General features: G+C 43.9%; 1 protein-coding gene across 4 annotated transcripts in view; it reads right to left on the reverse strand.

Annotated features, from left to right (window-relative positions):
• Positions 1-4,505: 4,505 nt before the first annotated feature.
• The window catches only part of Cbx5 (chromobox 5), a 37,697-nt gene continuing 15,563 nt past the window's right edge, over positions 4,506-26,639 (reverse strand). The window contains exons 1-5 of one of the 4 annotated variants that reach the window (XM_090326740.1): positions 24,406-24,472; positions 22,572-22,750; positions 17,514-17,700; positions 12,426-12,526; positions 4,506-9,833 (exon numbers count right to left, since the gene is read on the reverse strand). In XM_090326740.1, the coding sequence (XP_090182866.1) occupies positions 9,683-9,833; positions 12,426-12,526; positions 17,514-17,700; positions 22,572-22,708 (576 nt within the window). In that variant the 5' untranslated portion in view covers positions 22,709-22,750; positions 24,406-24,472 and the 3' untranslated portion in view covers positions 4,506-9,682. Of the gene's footprint in view, positions 9,834-12,425; positions 12,527-17,513; positions 17,701-22,571; positions 22,751-24,090; positions 24,161-24,405; positions 24,473-26,639 lie in introns of those variants that run through there. The other 3 variants (XM_090326746.1, XM_090326762.1, XM_090326755.1) reach the window with 3 other exon arrangements.

Here is a 26,639-nt window from a genome sequence, read left to right on the forward strand (position 1 = left end):
AAACAAAGAGGAGACGCCATAAAACAAAACAAAACAATAACAAAAGAATGACACAAATACAGACAGAAGCGGAGAGGAGGGAGGCAGCACCTGGAAAGCAATATGCTCCAGCTGCAGAGGGGAGGGGAACAGGAAGCTGGAGAGCAATGGAGACAAGGGCTGGAGCCTCAGAGGTGAGAGCCAGCCCCTTCCCTCCACCTGTCTTCAGATGGTGGGAAACATCAAGCAGGTGAGCAAACAGGGTTTTCTGCATGGCTCCTTGTTCCCCAGCCATGGTGCCTGACATGTGTGTGCACACGCACATGCATATCCCAGATGGCACCGGCTTCTACCTTGTCACTCCCTATCCAAAACCCAGTACAGATCACTCTCTCAGGCTTGGGTAGCACTACCCTGCATGTGTCCACAGGCTGTACTGGTCCCTTTGTACATAGTATTTTCAGATAACCCATCATCACAGGGCTCATACTTCCTTCTAAAGGGCAGAGGCTGCCTGGGGGCTGCCGGCTCTAACCTCTAATGAGCTGGTTAGAGCTGAGTGCACAGCGATCTGAGGAGTGCAAACCCCCACTCCCAGCTACTCCATTGCCCCCAGGCCACTAGCGCCACACTCATTTCATTAGCTCCCTGAGACAAAAGGAGAGACAGAATCGCCAGGTTCCTGGGGGTTGCTGGGGGGGAATTTAGCCTTCCTCACAGGAGAGATAAAAAAAACAATACATGATTGTCCAGGGGAGGGCAGGCTGCAGCAAACTTGTGCTTGTCTGTGGACCTGAGGCAGGGACAAACTGACAGAATGGGGACAGAACTAGAAAAAGATGGAAAGGGAAGGGGACAGACTAGTCCCAGGCCTCAGAGATAGGGAATAAATAATGTCCAGAAGGGCCCGGCTCTGAAGTGGACCAAATGGCTCTCCTGTCCCGTGTTTATGGAGTCATGGACCATTAAACCAGCCAACCTACAGATGTCTTCATAAGACTTTACGAGATTAGACGACAGAGATCCAATAACTCAGCAGAAGAAAGGGAAACAGGAGGGGAGAAATGCAGACTGGTCTTCAGGAGTCACACAGCTCCGTGAGACCACACACGGAGTCTGGGATCTGTTACCCCTCAACCTTTACTTCCTGTCCATATACACTAGATTCAGGGTTAAAAGGGGCAATGAGTTCTGGATTCTTCAATATATTCTTCCCTTCCCTAACCCAACTTCCAACTGGTCCACAGCACATCTCTGACCCACAGGCATTTGGTTCCCAGAGAAGATAGCTGGGTTTTTGTTATTGTTTGTTTGTTTTGTTTTTTATTTTTGGTATCCACAAGGCAAGTCAGGAAAATAAAATACAAGGTTACATTTACAGGCACACAAGATTTTAAAATGTGGTTTGGATTATTTGCTTGATGTGATGTGTCCTAATTTCTAGTGACCCTTACAGAGGGCCCAGAGATCCTGAAGGGTGATGTTTAGCGATCTGCTGCCAGGAGCAAGAGAAGGGACAAGTCAGATCTCATTCCCTTGGACTTGTGCCACCTTGTGGCTGCTTGAAGAAACTCAGCTCTTCTGGCTAGTCCTCCCTGACCCTTCCGAGTAGTGGGGGGGGGGGGGGGGGGCGCTACCATTCCAAGAACCAAATTAACAAGGTATGTAAGACTGGAGTTTCAAACTACCACTCAAGATGTATTTGAAAAGCAACCGTTTATTAGAACCAATACAAGAGTATGAAAAGAGGGAAGAGGGTGTGGAAAAGGGGGAGAAATGAGGTCTGAATCGGATGTCAGTTGTGAAAACACAGAAATGCCTACTTTTAAACATTTACATTTAAAAGGTGAACATATATGGAGAAATCACTTCGCCTTCAAAGATAAAATCAAAAGCAGATATGTTTCGTTGAAAGAAAACCAAGAAACACAACCAAAACTCCCCCACAAACCAAAAAGTCCATAAAGAATTCAATTTCTCATTTCCATTCAGGTATCTAACTACAAAGTGGGGCTGCGTACAGGACTGTGCGATCCTGGGAGAAAATCAGTCCCTTGAGTCTCGTATGGCGTCCATCCCGTGCGAAGTGCTGGGAGGTGGGCAGCCTGGCTCCTTGGCAGGAGGGAGCTCGCCTGTCTCCAGGACCCCACAGAACCATCTGGCACACCAGCGGGGACTGATACCAGTAGGGGCCCACACAAGAGTCAACAAAGCACAGAGAACTGGAATGTAACCTGAAGGAGCTAGGACCTTGTGCTTTTTCATGGGTTTACCAATTGGGGACCAAGGAGGGGAAAGGGGGGAAAGAGTCCTCCTTCTCTAAAGGGCGAAAAGAGGAGCTGGTTGAGCCCTAAACTGAGCCCACACCTGGGCAAACTAGAAAGTAGCATCTGAGGTTCAGTCTCAGATTGTGGACACTGAGAAAGACAATTGCTAGCAAACACAGTGACCTAGATGAAGCTTTAAGGATCAATGTCCGAAATTCCGAGCGTGACGATTTATTTCTGAGAGAGAAAGAAAAGAAATCCAATGTAGCTCTCTTCTGGGGGTATGGTGGGGATTGAGGAGAAGGTCATGTTTGTGGAATTATCTGGTTTCTTGAGGAGGCAGGGGGTTTACGAGCAGGTAGAGTGACATAGTTGTCCTGGGCCTGGGTGAGGGAGAAGTGGGGACAGCAGTGATAGAAGCAACCCTGCCTGGGATTTCCTAATCCAACGTTCCTAGGGTTGGAGACAGCCTCCCTTTGTGAATGCAAGACACAGGAAATACTGGTGCCGGCTCACACAGCAGCCTGTAACTGTGGACTGGTGAGACTCCCAACATTCATGAAAACACTGTCAACACCTGAACTAGCAGCTTTGATGAGGGGTGGGGGCAGAGGACGAGCCAGTCACTAAGCGGTTCCAAACCAGGAACCAGCTCTGTGAGGGCTGAGGCCTGTCACCAGGCCTACCCTTTGGCTCAAGGCGTCCTCCACAGAGGAGCCTGAAGTATTCTGTCATCCTTGATTCACAATGCCTCACAACACCCCTGTGAGGTAGGTCAGTATTATTACCCCCATTTGACAGATGGGGAACTGAGGCATTGAACGGAACGACTTGCCCAAGGTCAGCCAGCATAAACCAGTTGGGGAGGTTGGCACACAGTCAGCATCCACACAATTCTGCCATGTCTCAGAGCACGCTTTGGAGAAGAGGGGGCTGGGAGGGACATGGCGCTCTACACACTCCACCAGCCCACAGTACTAATTGGGGGTTTAGTATCTACCCAGCAGAACGTGAGGAACCTTGGAGAAACCATTTGCTCCTGAAAACCAGCAGTCAGTGGTGTTTTAAGAGAGAAAATTACACCTTAAACATTTAAAGACACAAATTCTTTTGAAAAGTAGACACAAAAACACATTTACTGAAGAGGTGAAGGAATAACTTCACATTGAATTCTCAAAGTATAGCCATGCAGGATTCCTAAAATACACAAAGAAGCCAAGACTACTCTCAGGGAGGAACAGTAGGGGTCTGCTGCCCCAGGGGAGGGCTTGCAGGGCTGTAAGAGCTGTCACACAGACATCTAGAACCGCTAAGCATTCCTGCAGCTTTACCTCTCTCCTGCCTGACCCTCACCGTGTCCTAGGCAGCAGCCTCCCAACCATTCTGCCTCAGCTCAACCCCCAAGAGTTGCAGCCTCTTAACTCAAGATTAAGTGGTGACTTTCATACTGGTACTACAAATGGACTCCTGCAATATTCCCTCCTCCTGCCAGAGGCTCCCTGACACAAGTTAAAAAAACAACAACAAAAACAAAAAGATCAGCAAGGCGTCCATGGCTCCCTATCCTAGCTACTCAGGAGGATGAGATCTGAGGATCAAGGTTCAAAGCCAGCTCGGGGCAGATAAATCCGAGAGACTTTTATCTCCAAATAGCCAGCAAAAAAAGGTGAGAAGTGGAGGTATGGCTCCAGTGGTAGAGTGCTAGCTTTGAGTGAAAAAGACAAGCAAGAGTGCAAGTAGGCCCTGAGTTCAAGCCCATTACTGGCACACACAAAAAAGCAAAAACAAGTAAGCAAATACTATTTTTTTTTAAGTTGTTCTCAATATAATTTCCAGGCAGAATGCCCCTCCTTCCTTCTATCCTCTTACAGCAGCAGTGTAACAGCAGGACTCTACATGTGACAGAAGCTCAGAATGACATCAACAAGCAGGACAATGTTCACCCAACACACCCATTTCTGGAACCATTCCAAGACCTGAATAGAATAGAGCATTCCCCCACTGACACAATTCCAGGGGATGACAAGGCTCAGGATTCCACGTTCCACAATGACAGATCAGATTCAGAATGTTTGAAATTCCCCCCAAAATATGCTTCTTAAAGACACAATAGTGGTATATGCCTGTAATCCCCACACACGGGAAGTTGAGGCAGGATCAAAGAGTTCCAGGCAAACCAAGGCCTGGAACAGAACAAGACCCTGTCTCAGGAAGGAAGGAAGAAGGGAGGGAGGGAGGGAGGGAAAGGGAGAAGATGGAAAGGAAAAAGGAAAGGAAGGCTGTGAAAGTGTGACAAACTGGCCACTTGGGCCTGGACAACTGTTAGGGTCATACCTGACAATGCTAGGGGACATTGCGAAAAAAGAGAGACTCGATAAAAAGTTCATTGCATTCAATTTGGCCTAATTTCTTGATAATAGTTTCCTATTAGATTTTCCGATTAATACTGATGGCTCTCACCTAGGCTGTGATAATTAGGTTTTGATCTATTGTGACATTAATGATCACAATCAGTTGACTTTGAAATTGTCTTAATTAATGACTCCTTGTCAGCCTCCAGAGCTGGGCCTGCCCCTCCCCCGCCACTCTGCTTTTAACTCTTTTCCTTCCCTTCTGACCTCAGAGACAAATGACACTCCATGATCATTTCTTACCATAAACAAGACTTGAAAAAAATGACTTTAATTTTCTTTTCTTTTTTCTGAAAGAGAAGCAATGAGATGACGCTAGGAAAAATGAGGACCTGGAGAAAAGGCAGGAGACAAAACAATCAATACAAAAAAGTCCATTTTAGAAAACAACCAGAAATCAAAGATGGTGTTCAAGTGGCAGTGACAGGCAGAAGTTAACTGTAAAAAGACAAGATGAAGGGCTGAGAGTGTGGCTTAGTGGTAGCGTGCTTGCTTAGCATGCATGAAGCCCTGGGTTCAATTCCTCAGTACCTCAGTCAGAAGAGGTACTGTGGCTCAGGTGGTTGAGTGCTAGCCTTGAGCAAAAGCAGCTCAGGGACAGTGCCCAGGCTGAGTTCAAGCCCCAGAACTGGCAAAAAGAGAAAAAGAAAAGGAAAAGATGAGGTAGATTAAAATTTAGGAAACTCAGCACAAGCAAAAAGAAACAATTTTTTTTATGAGGCTACTTAAAGAACATTACAGTTTTAACTTCTCAGAACAGTCAAATTCCTGATTCCCAAACAACCCAGGCAGAGATGAAAACTTCCATGACAAGGCTTGTTGCTTTAAAAAAAAAAAAAATCTTGTTGGGTAGCCTAAACTAGCCTCAAACTCATAACCTCTTATCTCTGCCTCCCAAGAGCTGGGTTTACAGGCGGCAGCACACTATTGTTTCCAGCTAAAACGGTGAACTTTAAGGTCAGACATATTTTTGTTGCTGTTGGTTATGGGGCTTGAACTCAGGGACTCAGCACTGTCCCCAAGCTTTTATGCTCAAGGCTAGTTCTCTGCCACTTGGAGCCACAGCTTCATTTCCGGTTTTCTGGTGTTAATGGGCAATGAGAGTCTCACAGTTTCCTGCATCGGCTGCTGGAACTGTGATTCTCAGATCTCTGCCTCCTTTGACTAGCTAGGATTACAGATATGAGTCACCAGCACCCCAACAATTTAACTGGACTAAGCTGTAATGAAGAGTTCAGAGTAATTGTGGCCCAAGCAGCAGGATAAGGACACCATGCTTCAACAAGTATTACGCAGAGAGGGGCGGGAGGGAGAAGGGTCATCTAGACTTTCTAGCACTAGGAGTGCCACGGGAACAAATGTTCTCTAGCCTTAAACTGCACACTGCCAGCCAGGATAGTCTTGCCAGCAGCTGCTGGTAACATGAGAGCCCAGGTCTGGAGTACCCGCTAAGCTGTCTTTGGCAGACTCCACTAGGGAGGATAGCACTGCAAAACTCTGTAGGCAGGGCTGTCGGTTAATGGAAGAATATGAACATTTGCAGTAGAAACATGTCCTCCGAGGGCCGGGAATTTGGCCTAGTGGTAGAGCGCTTGCCTAGCATGCACAAAGACTGGGTAGGGTACCGAATACACAGGGGGAAAAAAAGCAAGAAGTGGTGCAGTGGCTTAAGTGGTAGAGCTCTAGCCTTGAGAAAGCCCAAGGACAGCGCTCAGTCCCTGAGCTCAAGCCCAGGACAGGGAGAGAGGGAGGGGAAGGGAAGGAGGGAGGGAGAGAGGGAGGGAGGGGGGAAGATATCTTCTGAGAAGATTCAACAGAAAAAAATACACTTTGAGCACCTGAGACAGGTGTTTTTAAGAGTGTTTTGCTCTTGGCGACGAATGCTGCAGAAGGAAGAGGATTTCATGCTTTCTGCTGGTGCCTGTAGTTGTCCAGGCGCCAGCAAATGCTAGCAGGCAGCCATCTGCTTCCCTTTGTGCTGAGCACTGAAATGAGCACTGGCACCTCTGGCTCCCTGCTTTCCTACAGAGCCAGCCATGGGTAGCAAAGAGAGAACTAACAAGTGTGAAAAAATCTATAAGGAATACATGTCTCTTACTATATATATATATGACAGACCTCCATAAAAAAACTAGCACGCTGCAATTGGAGGCAAAGGCAGGGAGACAAGTTCAAGACCAATCATACAGGGTGAGACTGTCTCCAAAGAAATAACAGGAAAGAAAAACCATGATTCTATACATTGATTACAGAAAAAAGGGGAGGCGTATTAAAGGGGTTATGAACAGTCCACAATACTGGGGTCATTCTGGTCAAAGAAAATAAAGATTCTGATGAAGGTCTTAATATAAATTATAGCCATGAAACCAGATAGCCCAGACCCCTCAGGCCAATCTCAGAATTGAATACGGTTGCTTTCTTGTACAATGGCTATAAGCCTTTTTCTTTTTTTTTTTTTGCAAATGCCAAAAAAAATTAAAAATATCACTTTCTCAGGAACTCTGCCCTACTTTTTGTTCTATTTTCCTTTTGTGTGTGTTGTACTGGGGCCTTACACTTGCTCTAACACTGAGCGACACTGCCAACCTTTCTAGCTTTCATTATTTTCCAGATAAGGTCTCACTTTCTGCCTGTTCTACAATCCTACTTATGCTTCCTGTCTATTTGGGACAGCAGGTGTCTACTACTGTATCTTGTGAATTTCTTCCCCAAGCTGGGAAGAAATCCTCCCAATCTCTGCCTCCCAAGTAGCTGGGGTTACAGTTATGATCTGCCCTTCCTCATTCTACTTTTCTCCTGTTCTTACCTACTCTAAAAATACCCTTGGTTACTGGTATGTCAAACTGTTTTCTGACTGTACTTTCTGATGCTTGTCAGATTAAGTACAAACAAGTCAGTCATCCATCACTTGATGTAGCCTCCAATTCCTTCAGAGAGAAGGAGATAACCACTCCCCCCATGGGAGGCATGGGCTCTGAACTGTCACCCAACTACATTACCACTCGGAAGGAACTTCCTGGCTGTCTTATACCCAAAGCTTCAGTGTTCTAGCCTGCCTTCTTCTTGACAATGCAGTGTCATTTCTGACAAAATTTACACAAACACATCATTAATCAGCAGTGAGCAGGTAAGCAATGTAAACCAATGCCATGAATAGGTCTAGGACTTATATATGATCTGGCTCATCCGTGAACTGGAGCAGTACACCCATTCTCACTACTTTGAATAATCTCCAAATGATTGGATGCTCCTGGCAGCTAGCCAAATACTTTAAAAAATCAAAAGGAACTTCAATGGCTAATGAACTATAGAATTAAGGCTATTTCAAGCGCTTCTTTCCTTTCTCACCCTTTGGGGCTAGGACAGTGATGCTCAAAAAATCTGCTGTCTCCTTGCTTTGCCCTAGTTCTCTAGTACAACTATAAGAAGAAAAGGACACGGAAATATAGGGCCTTTCTTGGGGAACAATGCCAGAAGGAAGTACTCAGAAAACAACCTCTCAATACAACAACAAAGCAAGAGGAAGACAATAGGATAATGTTTTGTTGAACAGTGAAGGTGGTTATGCCGAAGTGCAAATAGCAGGACCTGTCACTTACTGAGATGGTTGTCTCCCAAGGAAATTCATGTCTTAAAACAGAGCCAGTTATGTGGCACATGCCTGTAATCCTAATTGCTCAAGAGGCTGAGAGCTGAGGATTGCAGTTTAAAGCCAACCCAGGCACTAAGTCCCTGAGACTCTTATCTCCAATTAATCACCAGAAAACCAGAAGTGGTACTGTAGCTCAGGGGTAGGATGGTAGCCTTGAGCTGAAGAGCTCAGAGACAGTGCCCAGGCCTATAGTTCAAGTCCCATGACTGGCCAAAAAGAAAAAAAAAAGGAAAGAGCAGTAGTGATCCTTGAAGGACTCTTGGTGGCAAATTTACGATTGAAACTGCTATGAATATTTAAAATACTGTGGCCAGTGGCTCTCCTCCAAGACTTCCCCACTGAAAATAATGGCATATAAGGGAAACTTGGGTCCACTGAGGAGTGAGAGTTCAGATCTGAAGCCTCTTTGGTAATAGGAATGCTTTGGGAGTCCACAAAAGTTGGCAGGGTTAGCGGGTGCTTAGCACCTTGGCACAAGCAAGCACCAGGCAATCACTCACACCGACACAAACACATGGTCTAACTATGAAGGATGGAAGGAAAGAATACAGACTGCTGATAATAAAGACAACCATACCCTGCCCATATCCCTCAGTTAACAATCTGGTTATTTCATGACAAACTGACAATGCCTTAAAGAAGCAGAATCAGGGATGGCTAAAAACAAGGCCAAAAGTCCTGGGGATAAAAGAAGTACTGTGACAAATTTCAATGTAAAGTTACAAGCTTCTAGCCCTCAAAAGTAGGGGAGTTATTTTGGGAGGATGGGTGAGGATGAGGATGACAACACAGGGCAGGCTAGAAGACCACACTAGAGACTGTGCATTCTCCCAGGGAAAGCTAAATGAGGCTGGGAAAACCCCAACAGGTAGGCAGGTGATACTGGCTTTTTGAAAGATGGGTAACATCCCTTCCACCCCAACCTAGCAAAACAAAGGTCAGCTCATCACCAACATGATCTAAGAAACAAAGCGATAAATGCACCTTCCTCATCACTGTCCTAAAATCCTCCCATCCAAAAAGCAATCCACTTTGAAAAAGAGCAAGACTCTAAGGTGATTAAAAAGTTAAAATTCATCTTGAGGTCACAGGAAAGCAGAAGGAGATCAGGGCAAAAGAAAACATTGTGGGGATGATACACAGTATGTGACTGCCTGGTCTTCACCGAGATACAGGATCAGGAATCAGACCATCAGTTATGTTACAAGAGAACCAATCTCATCATTCTCTCATGGAGCACAGTGATAAGCACTTTTTTTTTTTTTCTTTCATGGATGTGTGTTTAAGGATAGAAGGGGGTGGGCAGAAGAGAGTGGAGGCAAGGAGGTGAATGTGTTATGTACAAGGAGAAATGACAGAGGCCACCCCTTCCTTTAGCTCTTTGCAGATTCTTTCTCTTTGTTTTCCGCATCCTCAGGATATGCGTGCCACGTCAGTCTCTCTTCATAAAATGCTATCACAATCTGTGGACATTTCACATTAGCTTCTTTTGCGAGAACCAGGTCTGCCTCATCTGTGTCTTTCCTGGAAAGAAAGAAAAAGAGACTCAGAAGGAGAAGAGCCCAAACTGATTGAATCTGTCTATCATTCCACTATTGGGATGCTGCCGGCTTGATTTCTTCTCATGTCCTGGTTTCAAATGAAAAGGACCCTAACAGAGATGGAGGTTAGCTCAGTGACAGAGTTGAGGCAGTGCAGGACCCTGCCTTCAGTCAGCACCAATAAACAGAAACAAACACAAAATAAAGAAAAAAGCAGGCTGGGCACTGGTGGTTCATGCCTGTAAACCTAGCTATTTAAGAGGCTGAGATTTTAGGATCATGGATCAAAGTCAGCTTAGGCAGGAAAGTCTGTGAGACCCCCCCCCCATCTGCCCCCCGCCTCTCTCTCCAGTCCTGGGGTGGGCTTGATAGAACCTGGGCACTATCCTTGGACACTTTTTTGTTTTCAAGGCTAATGCTCTGCCACTTGAACCACAGTGCCACTTCTGTTTTTTTCTGTGTATGTGGTACCAAGAAATAGAACCCAGGGCTTTGTGCATGCCAAGCAAGCACTCTACCACTAGGAAGCACTCTACCACTAGGCCACACTCCCAGCCCCGTAAGACTCTAATCTCTAACTACCATAAAACGGAAGTGGTAGCACACTAGCTTTGAGCAAAGAGCTAAGGGATAGCACTCAGGTCCTGAGTTCAAATCCCAAGACCAGCAAAAAAATAAGTACATACAAAACAACAAAAAATAGCCTAACAGTTCAATATTTTCTCCTCCTCCTCTTTTTTTTGTGAGTCATGGGGCTTGTACTCTGGTCCTGGGCACTGTACTGCTGAGCAACAGCACTATTTCCTGGTTTCTAGTGGTTAATTGGAAATAAAAGTCTCAGGTTCTTTAGTGCCTCAGCAGGCTTTGAACTTCAACCCTTAGATCTCAGCCTCTTAAGTAGCTAGGATTACAGGCATGAGCCACCAAACCTGGCCAGTTCAAGGAAAAATATAAGTAAATGAGTTGAGTTATGACTGGCTATCATTTAACTACTGATTCAGACAGATACAGCATGCAGCTTCAGCCAAAAATGATGAATAACAAATTATGTTTATTCTACTGCCATAATTGTATGTGTATATGTGCATGTGACACAAATGTAATCACACTCACATGCAACTGTACTGATCGCGTACAAGTTGACTGAGTTCTGAGTCACCTAAGTGAGGAAGTCCCGTTCTTCCTCACCTCTGGCCTTTTAAATACTCAACTGTTTTGGTCAGAACTGTGAACTTGAACAGTAAGAAAATATAAATGCAGCTACAGGGGCTGGGAATGTGATTTAGTGGTAGAGTACTTGTCTAGCATGCACAACACCATGGGTTCAATTCCACAGCACCAAATGAAGTTGGAAATGGGGCTATGGCTCAAGTGGTAGAGTGCCAGCCTTAAGCAGAAGAAACTCAGGGACAGTGCTCAGGCCCTGAGTTCAAACCCTAGAACTGGCACAAAAAAAACAAACAAACAAGTAAATAAATGTAGCTGCCAATTTCAATTATCCATGTTATACAGATTTACTATCAAGTATAACAACAACAAAATAATCTTGTAACATGCTTCCTTAATTAACCATGATTCTAAATCAAGAATAAAATAAATCAAATCCTCCTGAGCTTGAACTACCTCCTTTTCTAAGAAGACTCAGTTTCTTTGTAGAAGTAAATATTATAGGTGAGGGGAAGAAAGGTAAAACATATAGCATCAGCACACTTAAATTCTGGATTATGATGAAAAAGCTACTCAATAAATGAACATAATAAGCAAACGTGACTGGGTAGAGGCAAAGGAAGCAATGGCTATGGCTCCTTTTGAGAAAGCATGATGGTTCTTCAAATAGAGGCTTCTAGGTAATCTGCCAGCAGTATTTCAGTCAGATAAAATGTTAAGTCTTATTGCCTAGCACTTGAGGCTCTGGCTTCCATCCCTTAACATCACAAAAACAAACAAATACCTAGCCTTTCATTATACAACTTTCAGAGTAATTAGCTTCCTTACTGGCACTATAGTGCCATCCTACTTAGAAATAAACAGGTAGTGAGGGCCACACCATAAATCGCTCTGTCTTTAAGAAACCCAACTGAGGAGGAAGTACTTCACTTTCCTCTAACAGCCAGTCTTTCAACCGGACGAAGTAACTTAGGCTTTGACCAGTATCAGCCCTAATGCTTCTTATTGGAATGGTTTTTCCCCTATAGACATCACTCAGTGGTTTTGGCCCACAGTGACCCAGAGCCTTGCCTGGCTCCCATCCCACAATCTCAGGCTTATGCTCTTACAGTAAATGATACAGTTCTGTGTAAACAGACACTGAGATCATGTTTACAGTTCCTACCCCAAACTTACCATTTTTGACATGTGCGCTTATAATATAATGTGGCTACATACTAGAACTTGAGAAAGCCATAAATCCATTCTGAACTATAATTTCCACTTAGTACTGAAGTTATTATAGGTCAGGGATCTTTGACATTCAAACTTCTTAGTTTGGGACATCTCAGCCTTGCCACCCCATCTCCACACAAATTCAAGTCACTGGCAAAGAAACACAATTGTAAAGTGAGGCCCAATCTCTCACCATTTCATTAGGAACATTAAATCGCCACAGGAATCTGTTGCCCCAATGATCTTTTCTGGTTCCAGTCCTCTCTCAAAGCCCCGAGCGATATCATTGCTCTGCTATAAACAGAAGATGAAGAGAGGTTATAGATTGGAGAAAGAGTAAAAAACCTGTTTCTCAGCTCAACACAGCACGGCCCACATTAGCATCACTGATACCATTTGTGTGTCACCAATTCAAGAGAATTCTCACAACTTAAATACAATGCCAGTGATAGTGATGCTAAGGGACAACTTTTGCAAAAAATTCAGACATTCTTGGTATTCTCTCCACCAGATCATGACCCTTAAACAACTTTAATCTCCTATGAAATACTCAGGAGTCATCAGCTAGTAATTCCTCTAATTCTGCTCTCTTGGAATCTCAAGTCTAAAATGACTACCACTACCTTGTAGCTTCTGAGACAACAAACAAATTTGTATTTATTTTTCATTGCCTCTACTTAAAATATATCGCCCACCTTTCTCTTTATTTTTTGTAGCCTTTTAATGTGCCCAATAAACACAGTACTTCTTTTCACACAGTAGTCTATACTCCGAATGATCAATCAGAGGTAACAATGATTCAAGGCTAACAGACAATGGCAGACTTCAAACATCCAAAACATGAATAGTCAGGAACCTGGCTGGAGAAGAGCCTTGTCTGGCTAATATGGACAAGCTGTGAACACTAGAACGCAAAGCTGGACTGCGATTTCAAACTAATTAATGAACAGGTCATGAGTTAAGTGGTGAAATTTGGACGTTAGCAACCATGATATCTAGACATAATGCATGCTCTGCTTCAGGCACTGGTCAGGACATAAGGAGCAAAACTGTATCCAAGCAAGATAATTTCTTTAAAACTTTAGTATAATAAAGATAATAAAAGGAGTAGAGCTGTGGCTCAAAGTAGTAGAGCGCTAGCCGGGAGCACAAAAGCCCAAGCTCTCGGTTCAAGCTCCATAACTTACCAAAAAGAAAAAAAATAAAAGCTTAGTTAGTAGTAACACAAAGGATATTCTTAGATCAATTACTGTACCAGATGAAATCTCTAGTGTCTGATTTTCATAAGATCTCTTTCATCTGATATGCATCCTACCTCCTCTGAGAAACACCAAAGCATGCGGGGTCCAGGTGGCCCCCAAAGACACCAGGACACACATTAGGAAGGAAATTCCATGCATGGAACAAGGGGAGATAGTGAATTTTAAAAACATAGCTTCTTTTGGGAAGCGTAAGGGGGAAGAAGTTCCCAGATGTGCACACAGCTGCTCACAGCTGGAACGCTGGCTCATGGACTGAGTGGTAAATCATTGCTGGCGGCCAAAACAGTTTGCCACATAGGAAGGGGAGGAAAGGGGGGTGGAAGGGGGAATAGAAGAAAAATGTTCAAGCTGCTGAAAAGGAGCCGAGGCGAGGAAAATGCTAAAATCATCACACAGGCAGTAATCTTAAATCAGGCATAATGCCGACTAACAAATTTCCTCTGCAGTGGTCTAAAGAAAGAAACGCAATCCCCCCTGTACCTTTAAAACATACAATCACCTATCTTCCCAGCTGCCGACCTGACAGCCACCAGTACTGCTGAGAATGCTATCAGGGGCCCCAGAAGAACACCATGATGTAAAGGGCATGTGGGGGCTGTTTTCAAGGTCAGCAGCTTCAGAACCTGGCCTAGGAACAAAACTCTGCTCTGGTCAGTGGTATGAAACCAGATTACTAAGATACATAGCTCCTTTTAGAAAGACAGAAACCCTAGGTTGAGGAAATACACATCATTTGTCACACATGCCTACTCCGAAGTTTTATACAATGTTGTTTTTGCTTTTTTAACTGAGCTAGAAAAATGAATCAAATGACAAATGCCTGCATACAAAGGAATACTAAAAAAGAAAAGAAAAATCAAGGCCTACGTCCTTAAAAAAAAAGCATTCACAAATCCTTTATCAATACAGTATATTATAATGATATACAGACCTCACCAGAACAGAGCAGTTCTTAAAATAAGGTTGCAAAAAAAAAACAAAAAACAAAAACACAAAAAACCTGACTAGCCAGGTGCCAGTGGCTCAAGCCTGTAATCTTAGCTACTCAGGAGTTTTAGATCTGAGGATAATGGTTCGAAACCAGCTCAAGCAGGGAAGTCCATGAGAATCTTATCTCCAATGAACTACTCAGAAAAAGCCAGAAATAGTGTTGTATGATGAGCTATACTTGAGCACAGACAAGCTCAGGCCCCGAGTTCAAGCACCAGGACTGGGGGGGTGGAGGGGAGAGCCCACTTTTAATTGCAGCCCGCACTCTCTCTCATTTCAATTCTTTTTCATAACTGGCCCTACTACCTGGCCCCAGGCTTGGTCTTAAACTCCAGATCATCTACCTCACAAGTTCTGGGATAACAAATGTGTACCACATCCGGCTAAAACCATAAAAGGCACAGGGACAGCGCCCAAGCCCTGAATTCAAGCTCTAGGACTAGCAAAAAATAAAATTAAATAAACTCAAATGCATGGGATTGCTTTTACCATAAAGGCTTTATATAACCTTACACAAATGGAAAGAGTAAAAGCTTCAAAGGCACATAAAATATAGAGAGAAAAGAGCAGCAATAACAATGCTAGTTACATCAGCACTGAAGATCATAAGGAGCAAAATGAATTAATCAAACCAAATTTTCATTAACTTTCCAAACAGAAGAACAAAAGCGAGCGAGTGGGGGGGGGGGAGAGAGGGGGGTTCTTAACTGAAAATGCGTGAATCAAGAGAAAGTATAAGCCAGCCAGGAGTGGTTCACACCTGTAAACTTAACCACTTAGGAGGCTGAGTTCTGAAGATTGTGGCTTTGAAGCAGCCCAACAGAAAAGGCCCTAGTTACACAGCAAGAAGTCAGACTGAAAGCACGGTTAAAGTGTGGTAACTCTGGAAGGAAAAGCCAAGTTAGAGTGTGAGGCCTAGAGTTCACACCTCAGTACTGGAGAAGGAGCGAGGGAGAAGGAGAGAAGGAGGGAGAGAGGACAGAAGAAGGAAGGGAGAGAGGGAAAGAGAGAGACAGAGGGACAGAGGCAGGGAAGGAGAGAGCAATTATATAGCTAGTGGACATCTGTTAATTTCAACACTTAAGAGGATAAAGGCAAGTGGGTCAAGAGTTCCAGGTCAGGCCTCAAGTGTAGTCTAATGGTAGAGTACTTGCCTAGCATGCACGAAACCCTGGGTTCAATTTCTCAGTACCACATACATAGAAAAAGCTGGAAGTGGTGCTGTGGCTCAAGTGGTAGAGCGCTAGCTTTGAGAAAGCTCAAGGACAGTGCTCAGGCCCTGAGGTCTAGGCCAGGACTGGCAAAATAAGAAATAAAAAAAGAGTTCCAGACCAGCCTGGACTATATAAGAAGATTCTGCTACAAAGAGAAAGAGAGAGAGAGAGAGAGAGAGAGAGAGAGAGAGAGAGAGAGAGAGAGAGAGAGAGAGAGAGAGAGAGAGAGACACAGAGAGAGATATGCCAGGGCTGGCTCACACCTGTAATCCTAGCTACCCAGGAAGCGGAGATCTGAGGATCATGGTTTGAAGCCAGTCCAGCAGGAAAGTCCGTAAGACTCTTATCTCCAACTAACCACCAAAAAAGCCAAAAGTGAAGGTAGTAGAGTAAAAAAGTTCAAGAACAGCACCCAGGCCTTGGGGAGGAAAAAAAGGTAAAATAAAAATGCAGAGAGAAAATGTAAATGCCATTGAACTATAGGCTTGGAAATGATCGACTGTATCAATTTCACCTCAAGGAAAAACATAAATGTTTAAAAAGAAGTGCTGTGAAATAATATACAGAACGTAAAGAACCCCCCAAAAAAGGAAATAAAGGACCCCCTCTTTAATCTGTTTTAATGTTATTGGAAGACTCTGTATTTTGGGGTACCTTATATATGGAGTTTATGGGCATAGAATCAATGGTAAGCAAGTGACAAAGTACAGGCAGCCAGATTCATCAGTGGCACCAGACATTGATGAAAAGAAACTCAGCAATGCAAGGGAGTGATGGGAGGGAGAGAATGAGAGAGAAAGATGGAACAACCTATTCCCTAGCAAAGGGAAGAAATGTACATAACACTTTCTGATCTGGAAGAAAATGTTTTATTGTCCATGTTCAAAGAGTTAAACCTTTTGTTCTATGTAAAACTAAAGGTTTTTTTGTGTATTTCAACATTTATAAATTTTGTAGACAGAATGATGATGCTCAGTATTATGAAAGTAAAAAAGTGACTGTGATATTAGCTAAGTACAACTATGCCACAGTATTGTAAAATATATGTAACTACTTAATTTCAATTTAAAAAAAAAGTACTGTCAGTGGAAAAGAAAAAAGTGAAGTCCTGGGGGACTGGTGAGGGAGAGGGGTAACAAGTTTGACAGCAAATACATTCTCCTACCTTACATATGTAACTGTAACCCCTTGTATATCACCCTGACAATAAAATTAAATTTAAAAAAAGAAAAAGAGTGAAGTCCTAAGCATTTCAGAGCTTATTTCCTCCATTAAAAAAAAAAATTCAAAAGGTCTCTCTCTCTCTCTCTTTTTTTTTTGGTTGGTTGGTTATAGGGCTTGAACTCTGTGCCTGGGCTTGAACCACAGCGCCATTTCTGGTTTTCTGGTGGTTAACTGGAGATAAGAGTCTCACAGACTTTCGTGCCCCAGTTGGCTTTAAAGTGCAATCCTCAGATCTCAGTCTCCTGAGTAACTAGGATTACAGGAGTGAGCCACCAGTACCCAGCTCAAAAGATCATTTTAGAAGACTTTTATGTATATGTGCATACATAATCCACTATTCCCTCTAAAATAACTAAACCTTCTATTTTTTTGCCACTTCACTAAAAATTCACTTATATTTCTCACTCAGCCAGAAGGGGGCACTGCAGTTAATCAACTTACCTCCCTGGCTGCTCCTTTGTTCAACCATTTACCTTATTTACCTTACCTTGTAGGTTCTTCATGAGAACAAATAACTAAAATTAAGGATCTTTTTGGATTCAGATGCCAAAAGAAGAATATGTAAGGAAAAAGGAGAGAAAGCTTACTCACCTCTCTCTTCTTTTTGGATTTAATATCATCGGTGCTGTTTGAGAAATTAGATTTCCTCTTGTTACTTTCCGACTTCTCCCTGGGTTTATTATTTTCGCCTTCCTTCATCTTCTTATACTTTTTCATAAACTCAGAAATTAGTTCAGGACAATCCAAGTTTTTTTCAGGTTCCCAAGTATTGTGCTCCCTGGGCAAGAAGAGTGGAGAGGAAAGGCAAAGAATCAGGGATTAAATTCCACTACCTTATTTCTTGGTCTCTCTCCTTTTCACTTTTTGCAATGCTAGGGATTAAATCCATGCTAAGCAAGTACTGTATCACCAAGATATATTCCTAGCCCTTTCCAATGCCTTGAAGAGGAAATGTAGCCAAAAAGGACAGAAATCCTACATACTATGCCTTAATAGAGATTAAAAAAAAAATCTTTTCAAACCATTTAAACTCATATATCTGGTACTAAATCCTTGTCTCACTACCAGCAGATACGTCATCTTCAGGAAAAGCCACACTAACATATTCCTGTGGAAATTGGCTTTAACAAGAATTTTAAAAACTCAAGAGGAAGAATATGACCATTGCCTAGCAGTAGCAACAGTAGTTGCTACTCATCTGTGGACTCACTGTCTGTGGTTCTACTTATTCTTGGTCAACAGCAGTCCAAAAACATTGACTAGAAATTTTCAGAAATAAAGCTGGGCATGGTGGCTCATACCTGTAATCCTAGCTACTCAGGAGGCTGAGATCTGAGGATCATGGGTCAAAGCCAGCCCAGCACTAAAGACTGTGAGACTCTTATCTACAGTTAACCAGTAGAAAACCAGAAGTGGGCTGTAGCTCAAAGAGGGCAGTAGCCTTGAGCTGAAGACAGTGATCAGGCCTAGAGTCCAAAGCCCCATGACCAACAACAATAAAAATAAAGGAAGGAATGAACAAAGGAAGGAAAGAAGGAAGGAAAAGAAAAAAATTTCAGAAATAAAACAGTATGCTTTTAATTGTTTATTGTAATGTGGAGGAATTTGAGTCCTCCCACACAGTAGAATGAATCTACACTGCACAGGGCACCCCCACCCCCACTGGCTGCCGTCTCTATTATCAGGTAGTTGTAGTGCTTGTGTTCACACGACTGTGCAGGAACAGTGTGCACTGTCACTACTGCACATGCCTCTGCCATTCCACATCGACTCACTGCCCAGGCACTTGACTCTAGTGAACATCCTGCAGCATCATCACACACAGCTAGTACAATGTACTAAGAAGTAGGTATGTATTATACGTGGGCACGCACATGTGCTGACATTGGGAGGCTGGAACTTAGGGCCTCACATTCTTGCTTGCATTTTCTGCTCTACATTGACATTCTATTACTGGAGTTATACATCCACTACTACTACTACTACTACTTCTTTTTTTAAAACTGGGCCTGGACTGACTCTACCACTTGAGCAACAGGTTTTCTGGTGGTTAACTGGAGATAAGAGTCTCACGGACTTTCATGACTGGGTTGGCTTTGAACCACAATTACAGGTGCCTGGCATACCTCTACTTCTAAGAGCTTTTAAGAGACTACATTCACATAGTTTTTATTGTATTACATTACCACAATTATTCTACTTTCCAATTAGTTATTACAGCTAACAACCTCCCCTGTACCTAGTTTATAAATATAAAAGACTGGTACTTGTTTGTTTTAAGCACCCTCTGTTATTCACTGATACTCAGGCAGGACTTTGTCGCAGCAATGCTGGGGTAAGGAGAAAGCAGAATTTGTTCCAGTCATTTATGAAATTTCAGGTATTTATGACCAAGTAAGAACAAACTTCTATTTATCTATGGTAAAATAGTTAAAAGATAGAAAGGTTGTTTTCCCCTGTGATAGTATATCACAGTTTAAAACTAAGTAGCTCAGGTTGGCCTCAACCTCTAAATGATGGTGCCTTTTTTTAACTTAATTTTTTTTTTTGCCAGTCCTGGGGCCTGGGAACTATCCTTGGACACCTCTTTTTTTTTGCTCAAGGCTAGCGCTCTGCCACTTGAGCCACAGCATCACTCCCAGCCTTTTCTGAGTATGTGGTATCAAGGAATCGAACCCATGGCTTCATAACCCTCTACCTTTAGGCTATATTCCCAGCCTCCCCCTCCCCCCCGCCTTTTTTTTGCCAGTCCTGGGTTTGAGCACAGCCTGGGCACTGTGCCTGAGCTTCTTTTGCTCAAGGCTAGCCCTCTACCATTTGAGTCACAGCCCAACCAACTTCCAGCCTTTTTTGTGGTACTGTGGAATCAAACCCAGGGCTTTATGCATGCTAGGCGAGAACTCTTCCACTAGGCCACATTCCCAGTCCAGCCCCAAACTCTGATTCTCCTGCCTCAGCTTCCATAGTGAAAAGGTTAAAGGGAAAACCACCTAATCAGGTTTCATAGTTTTAAGTACATAAAACATAAAAGGGCTAAGATTATAGTGTATACCACCACATCTGGCTTAAGAGATCATTTTCGGGGGCAGGGAGTGTGGCCTAGTGGTAGAGTTCTGGCCTTGCATGCCTGAGGGCCTTGGTTTCTTTTCCTAGCTAACACATAAATAGAAAAAGCTGGAGGTGGTGTTGTGGCTCCACTGGCAGTGCGCTGACCTTGAGCAAAATGTGCCCAAGAAAAATGTAGAGTCCCTGAGTTCAAGCCCCGCCCCAGGACTGGCCAAAAAAAAAAAAAAAAAAAAAAAAGAGAACATTTTCATTCTTTTTTAACACCCAAATATTTACACTGATGATTCAATGGGCCTACAAAATACCCTAAGGTTTTTAATGTCTCTCAAATTCAGTGGTTCTCATAGCTACTTTTTAGAAATATGGAAAGTGTTTTCTGACCACTGCGCTATTCCCATTTAACATCAGTGCTACAGAAGCTAAGCAATCTGAAATGTACATTTTCTCAGCTAAAGCCCAACCCCACAAGAAGCCCTCATTTGTTTAATGAAATCATCTGTTATGGGCTGAAGACTTTAACTGGAAAAACATGGAATCTGTTTTCCGCCCCCTTAGGGCAATACTAGGGTTTGGACTTAGCACCATGTACTCAGTAGGCAGGCAATCTACCACTCGAGCCACACTTCAGATCTGCTGTTTGCATTTGGAAAAGGAAGTCTAGTGAACTTGGTAGCTAGGATTATAATAGATGTGGACAACATGCACTTAGCTTTTAAAACTTTTTTTTTTTTTTTTAAAGCCAGGGTCTTATGCATAAGGCTGACCTCAAACTCAGCATTCTTCATACATACCTCAGTTCCACCAGAGCTGGGATTACAAATGCATCCCCCTGGTGTGTTTAACATTTTTACCAATGAAACACTGACCTCCGATTGATTGCTTGGTTAACTGACAGTAGTACTGGAGTTTGAACTCAGGGCTCTATGCTAGCTTGGAAGATGCTCTGCCACCTGAGCCACACGCTCCCTCCCTCTCCACACTTCGGATTTAAATCTTTCTTTAAGATGTATGCTTTAGACTGGGAGCTGGTGGCTCACGCCTGTAATCCTAGCTACTCAGGAGCTGAGATCTGAGGATCAGGGTTCAAACCACCCCAAAGCCAGCCTGGGTACAAAAGCACAGAAGTCTATAAGACTCTTCAATTAAGCACCAGAAAACAGGAAGTAGTTCTGTGGCTCAAGGGGGTAGGGTGGTAACCTTGAGCTGAAAAGCTCAGGATTTCAAGCCCCATTACCACCACCACCACCACCACCACCACCACCACCACCACCACCACCATTCTTCCCCCTCCCCCCCCACCCAAAAAAAGTGTGCTTTTGCCAGGAGCTCCAGTGGCTCATGTTTGTAATCCTAGCTACTCAAGAGTCTGAGCTCTGAGGATCATGGTTCAAAACCAGATAGGGCAGAAAAAAATCCCTGTGAGACTCTTACCTTCAATAAATCACTCAAAAACTGAAGTAGTTTGGCCTAGCGGGAGAGTCTAGCATGCACAAAAGACCCGGGTTCAATTCCTCGGTATCAATTCCTCCATTGCACATACATAGAAAAACCTGGAAGTGGTACTATGGCTCAAGTGGTAGGGAGCTAAACTTGAGAAAGCCCAACAACAGTGCCCAGGCCCTGAGTTCAAGCCCCAGGACTGCCAAAACAAACAAACAACAAAAAAGAATCACTGAAGTGGCATTGTGGCTCAAGTACCACTATCCTTGAGCAGAACACAAAGACAAAGAGGCTCAGGGCCAGTGCCCAGGCCGTGCAATTCAAGCCCCACAACTGACCAAAAAAAGTCTGTTTCTTTCTGGGACCATTCTAATACCCAATACTGGAGAATGATGGGATGGGATATGGAATCAACTTTTTCTCTTTTCCTTTCCTTTGCTTGACTGTATACATTCTAGCTTAGTTATGTCCAAAGAATACTAACAATACTGGTTTATACTTATACTGAGCTTTTGTGTATGCTCTGTGCATCTACCCAGCAAATCTATATATTTATCCCAGTTTTTATTTTTCTTGGCAGTGCTGGGCATTAGATGCAGAGCCTTGAGCATGCTAGCAAGCACACCAATAGTGAGTTGTATCTCACATCCTTTATTTGACTAAGCAGATAAAGACGAAGGAAATGAGCCAAGAGCATCTAGCTAAAAATCTAGACCAGATAATCACCTCCCAAGTGTGTGCTCTAGGTAGTTCATGACACTGCCTCTCAAGCCAATGGAATATCATCAGCTCCTACGGAACAAGCAGGGGCTGTGTGGTCTGTCCAGGAAACATGTACAGGTTGGTGAAAAAGATAAAGATGGTGGTGGAGGGCCGGGAGTTTGGCCTAGTGGTAGAGTGCTTGCTTAGCATGCATGAAGACCCGGGTTCAATTCCTTGGTACCACATACATAGAAAAAGGCTAGAAGTGGTGCTGAGGCTCAGGTGGTAGAGCTCTAGCCTTGAGAAAGTCCAAGGACAGTGATCAGACCCTGAGCTCAAGCCCAGGACTGGCAGGAAAAAAAAAGGTGGTGGTGGCTCATGGACCAGTAAAGCAAGGCATACCTCTGCAGAGAACCTGAAAGGCCACAGAAAAGCACTTACTCAGAAAAGCCTTTCCACTTCAGCAGATACTCCACTTGCCCTTTTACCACACGCCTGTCTAACACCTTTTCCACGACGTATTCCTCCTCATCCTCAGAAGAAGAACTGTCAGCTGTCCTCTTGCTTTTCTTTCCCATGTCGTACAACGTTCCACCTGAAGGAATAAGGCCACTGGGTTCCTACAGAGGGGAAAGACAAAAGGGTCAGAATCCCCTGGTGAGGTTAAAAATTGTCACTTCTTTATGGGCTAGTGAATGACACAAAACTGCTGCAAAGTTGCTCTACAAATACTCTACTGATGCTCTGAAAACATTAAGAAATGGGGGAGGGGGTCCAATCCTTACTTTCCTAGCTGAACTTTCTCTTCAATTGAAGAATTGTCCAAGACCTCTAATTACACATTCCAACAGAAGTTGTTCAACGTTTTTGTAACTGTTTACAAGCAGGAACTCAAACCAGAAATGTGGAAACTTTGCAGCTAAACCAACAAGGACTGAATGAAAACTTTCTCCTCCAAGGTGAATAAGGGCTTTTATAAAATGAAAACAAGTAAAGCCATTAAAATATAACTTTTTCTGTAATCTGAGCATCTTGTCCAGGGTCTCTTTTGCCACATGTTCAGGTACATTTCCCGCAGACAAACTGCGCCTGTCCTTCTGAGCATCCATCAGCTCACAGCGCTGGAGCTGACATCTCCAACACACCCAGCCTCCATTTCAGCAAACTCATTTGGGGATGGAAGGGAAGCAGAGAGGAGAAAGAAACTTTCAGTTCTAAAATGCAAACTTAGTCAGTGGATTGTTCTGTAATTCCCAGTGGTCAAGTAACCAAAACAGCAAAGGAAAAACCTCTCCTCTTAAACTGAAGTTGACTTTGGGCCAAAGGAAAAGGAGGAAGAAAGAGAAGTCTGGCCCCAGACTCAGTATCAACACCAAGCCTCCTCAAAACACAGAGGAACCATTCATAGGCCCAAAGAGAGCCCAAGCAAGGCAAGACAAATGGAAACTGAGTTAAGCTCAGAAGTATGCACATCAGGGGGTGTTCAACAGAGAATTTACTTTGTAAAACTCCCACACTGTTGTGAACACAGTCATTTTTTAAGAATTCTTCCTGACCCCTGTTAAATGGTGCCTATAGTCTGAATTATAGAATTGCATAAGTTGCTTTCTTAGCTGAACTCCACGTTTATTTTGCTGTGTTATCTTCAAAACCACTCTTCAGTACTGTCTTTCCAGAGACAGGATGAGGAATAATCTCAGGATTATGTTCAAGGAAGCAGCAAAGTTGCATTTACCAAGTCCCTTCTGATGAGTAAATTTTAAGAAATCATCACAAGAATCCATTGGCTATTGTTGGAAACAACTTACCAGAAATAGGTAAGATACCTAAGGAAACTGCCTGCACTGCTGCCCTTACAGTTAAACTTAAAACATTTGGATGGGGTGTGGGAGAACGTAGGTAGATTTTAAGTAGCCCTTCCATGTACGGGGAGAAGAGTCCGGAGAGTCTAAGAACCTACCTGCTTAGGTTTATTTAAGATAAAACCAGCCTGGGCCTCACCACACCCGGAAGGGCGGGTTCCGGGCGGTGGCCCCCGCCCCCTCCCCTCGGAGCGAGCTTCCGCCCAGGGTCAGAGGCCGGGCTGGGTGTGCAGGGGCACCGGGAGGCCGAGGGCCTCCGGGCCCACCGGGACAACAGGGCTAACACATGTGTTCTTCAGCGGGAGGGGGGGTCGAGGGGGACAGAAGAGGTAAAATTTTCCCTTGTCCCTTCATGCAGAAGAGAAGCCCCCAAATAGGAGATGAACGGGGGGGGGGTGCCCTCCTTTACCTACCAGCTCGCCCCGGTTCTTCCTCCCCGCCCCCACCCACGGCCCGGCGCCACTGCGCAGCTGCCTTGGCCCGTTGCCGTGGCAACTGGCAGCCTGGTAGACGACGGGAGAGGCAGGAGAAAAAGTTGAAATACTTTCCTTGTCCGCTGAAGACTGGCTGGAGAAGCTGCAGGGTATGTCCCTGCGACTAAAGGCTAAGGCACTCAGACTTCAAGGGGCTTCTTACTTCTTAGCTCGAAACGCCAGAATTTATGTTTCTAAAAGCACTGAGTTTTAATCTGTATCATTTTAGGATCATCGAACAAGACTGCAGCTCACCGGAAAAGGGAAGGGACAGGCTAGGTCTTTGTACAACCGGGCAGTACAACCATCCCCCCATATCCAGCCCACCAGAAGCACTGGCGACAAAGCCTTCCCACCATCTGCCACAGTACAGTTAATTCAAATCGCTTGAGGATTAAATAACAGAAGAGTTTCGGGAAAGGGGAAGCACTTTATAAACACACTACCTATGTTTCCTTGTGTGAGAGGATCACTAGATGCAGGATTAAAATTAAAAGATTGAAATATTGGCAAGCCAAGTTTGAAATTATAGGTGCGGGGGGGGGGGGGGGGGGAGGGGATTAGCTTCTAAGTGACCTAGTTACAAAATGAAGGGTCAAACAAGCTGGCTGCAACCATCATTTCATCTCAATAGTTGTTGCTGTAAATGTCCTGGAATAGTTCTCCTAGTAATTATCACCCATCTGATTTTACATATATATATATATATATATATATATAATTTTTTCCCTGTATATATAAATACCTGGGAGGGGGGAAAGCCTGTCAAGACAGAGGCTGAGATTGGGGAGTTGGGGGGTGAAGATGGGATGGAGTGACACAAAGTTTCAGAAATTTTCCTTTGGCCAGGCACTAAGAAAAAATTTAGAACTCTGAAACTCTACTTGCCCAGGCATCTGCATGCACACTAACCACTGAACCATACCCCCAGCCCAACCCAGTCCTAGAGCACTCTCAACCCAGAGGGAGCAGTTGCTACAGCAGAGTAAGGAAAAAGGACCATCAAAAGAACTCCACTAAATGATGATAGTTTTGACTATCAAATAGTAGGAACAATAGCCTTAGCATGAGAGTAAAATAGATTATTTTCCCCTAGCTTTGCTGGAGATTGAATACTGGGCCCTAAGCTCACTAGGCAAGTCTCTTACTACTTGAACTACACTCTCAGCAGGTTTTGTTTTTTTTTTTTTTTTTTTTTTAGCCACAAGGGATTTTCTCTGGAGCAAATTCATCTGGAAACTGAAGTAAAAATTGCTTTTAGAGGGATAGGCACAGTGGGCTACTATGATTTCAGCTATTTGGGAGGTAAAGATCAAGAGGGTAGGAGTGGGAGGGTGGCCTAGTGGTAGAGTGCTTGCCTAGCATGCACGAAGCCCTGGGTTTGATTCCTTAGTACCTCATACACAGAAAAAGCTGAAAGTAGTGCTGTGGCTCAAGTGGCAGAGCGCTAGCCTTGAGAGACAGTGCCCCCGAGTTCAAGCCACAGGACTGGCAAAAAAAAAAAAAAGGTAGAGTTGATTGCCTAACATGCATGTACCCTGGGGTATAATTCCACAGTACCATATAAACAGAAAAAGCCACAAGTGGCACCGTGGCTCAAGTAGTAAAGTGCTAGCCTTGAGCAAAAGAAGCTCAAGGACCATGCCCAGGCCCTGAATTCAAGCCCCAAGACTGGCAAAAAAACAAAATGGGCTGGGGACCTGGCTCAGAGATAAAGCACCTGCCTAGCAATTAGCAGGCCCTGGGTTCAAGCCCCGTAGCCTCCAGAAACAAAACATGAAAAAAATTGGCACCTTTCCTGATTAAAGATTAGAAAATAATGTCAAAGAAATTAAAACAAGATCCAGATTCCGGGATTAACTTGTCTTATACAGTCTTGAGAAAATAAAATTTAGATCTTACCCAAGCATCATTAAAACATAACAAATAAAGCCAGGCATGGTGGCTTATACCTGTAATTCTAGCTCTCAGGAGGCTGAGATCTGAGAATGTGATTCAAAGTTAGCCTGGGCACAAAGTGAAACTCATTTCCAATTAACCACCAGAAAAAAAGGAGGTGGCTCTGTGGCTCAAGGGGTAGGGTGTTAGCCTTGGGCTGAAGAGCTCAGGGACAGTGCCCAGGCTTAGAGTTGAGATTCCACACCAATCAAAAATAAAACAAAAAAGGGCAGAAT

Source organism: Megascapheus bottae, chromosome 2 (genome assembly GCF_031878675.1).
Source record: "Megascapheus bottae isolate mThoBot1 chromosome 2, mThoBot2.hap1, whole genome shotgun sequence".
Taxonomy (NCBI): domain Eukaryota; kingdom Metazoa; phylum Chordata; class Mammalia; order Rodentia; family Geomyidae; genus Megascapheus; species Megascapheus bottae.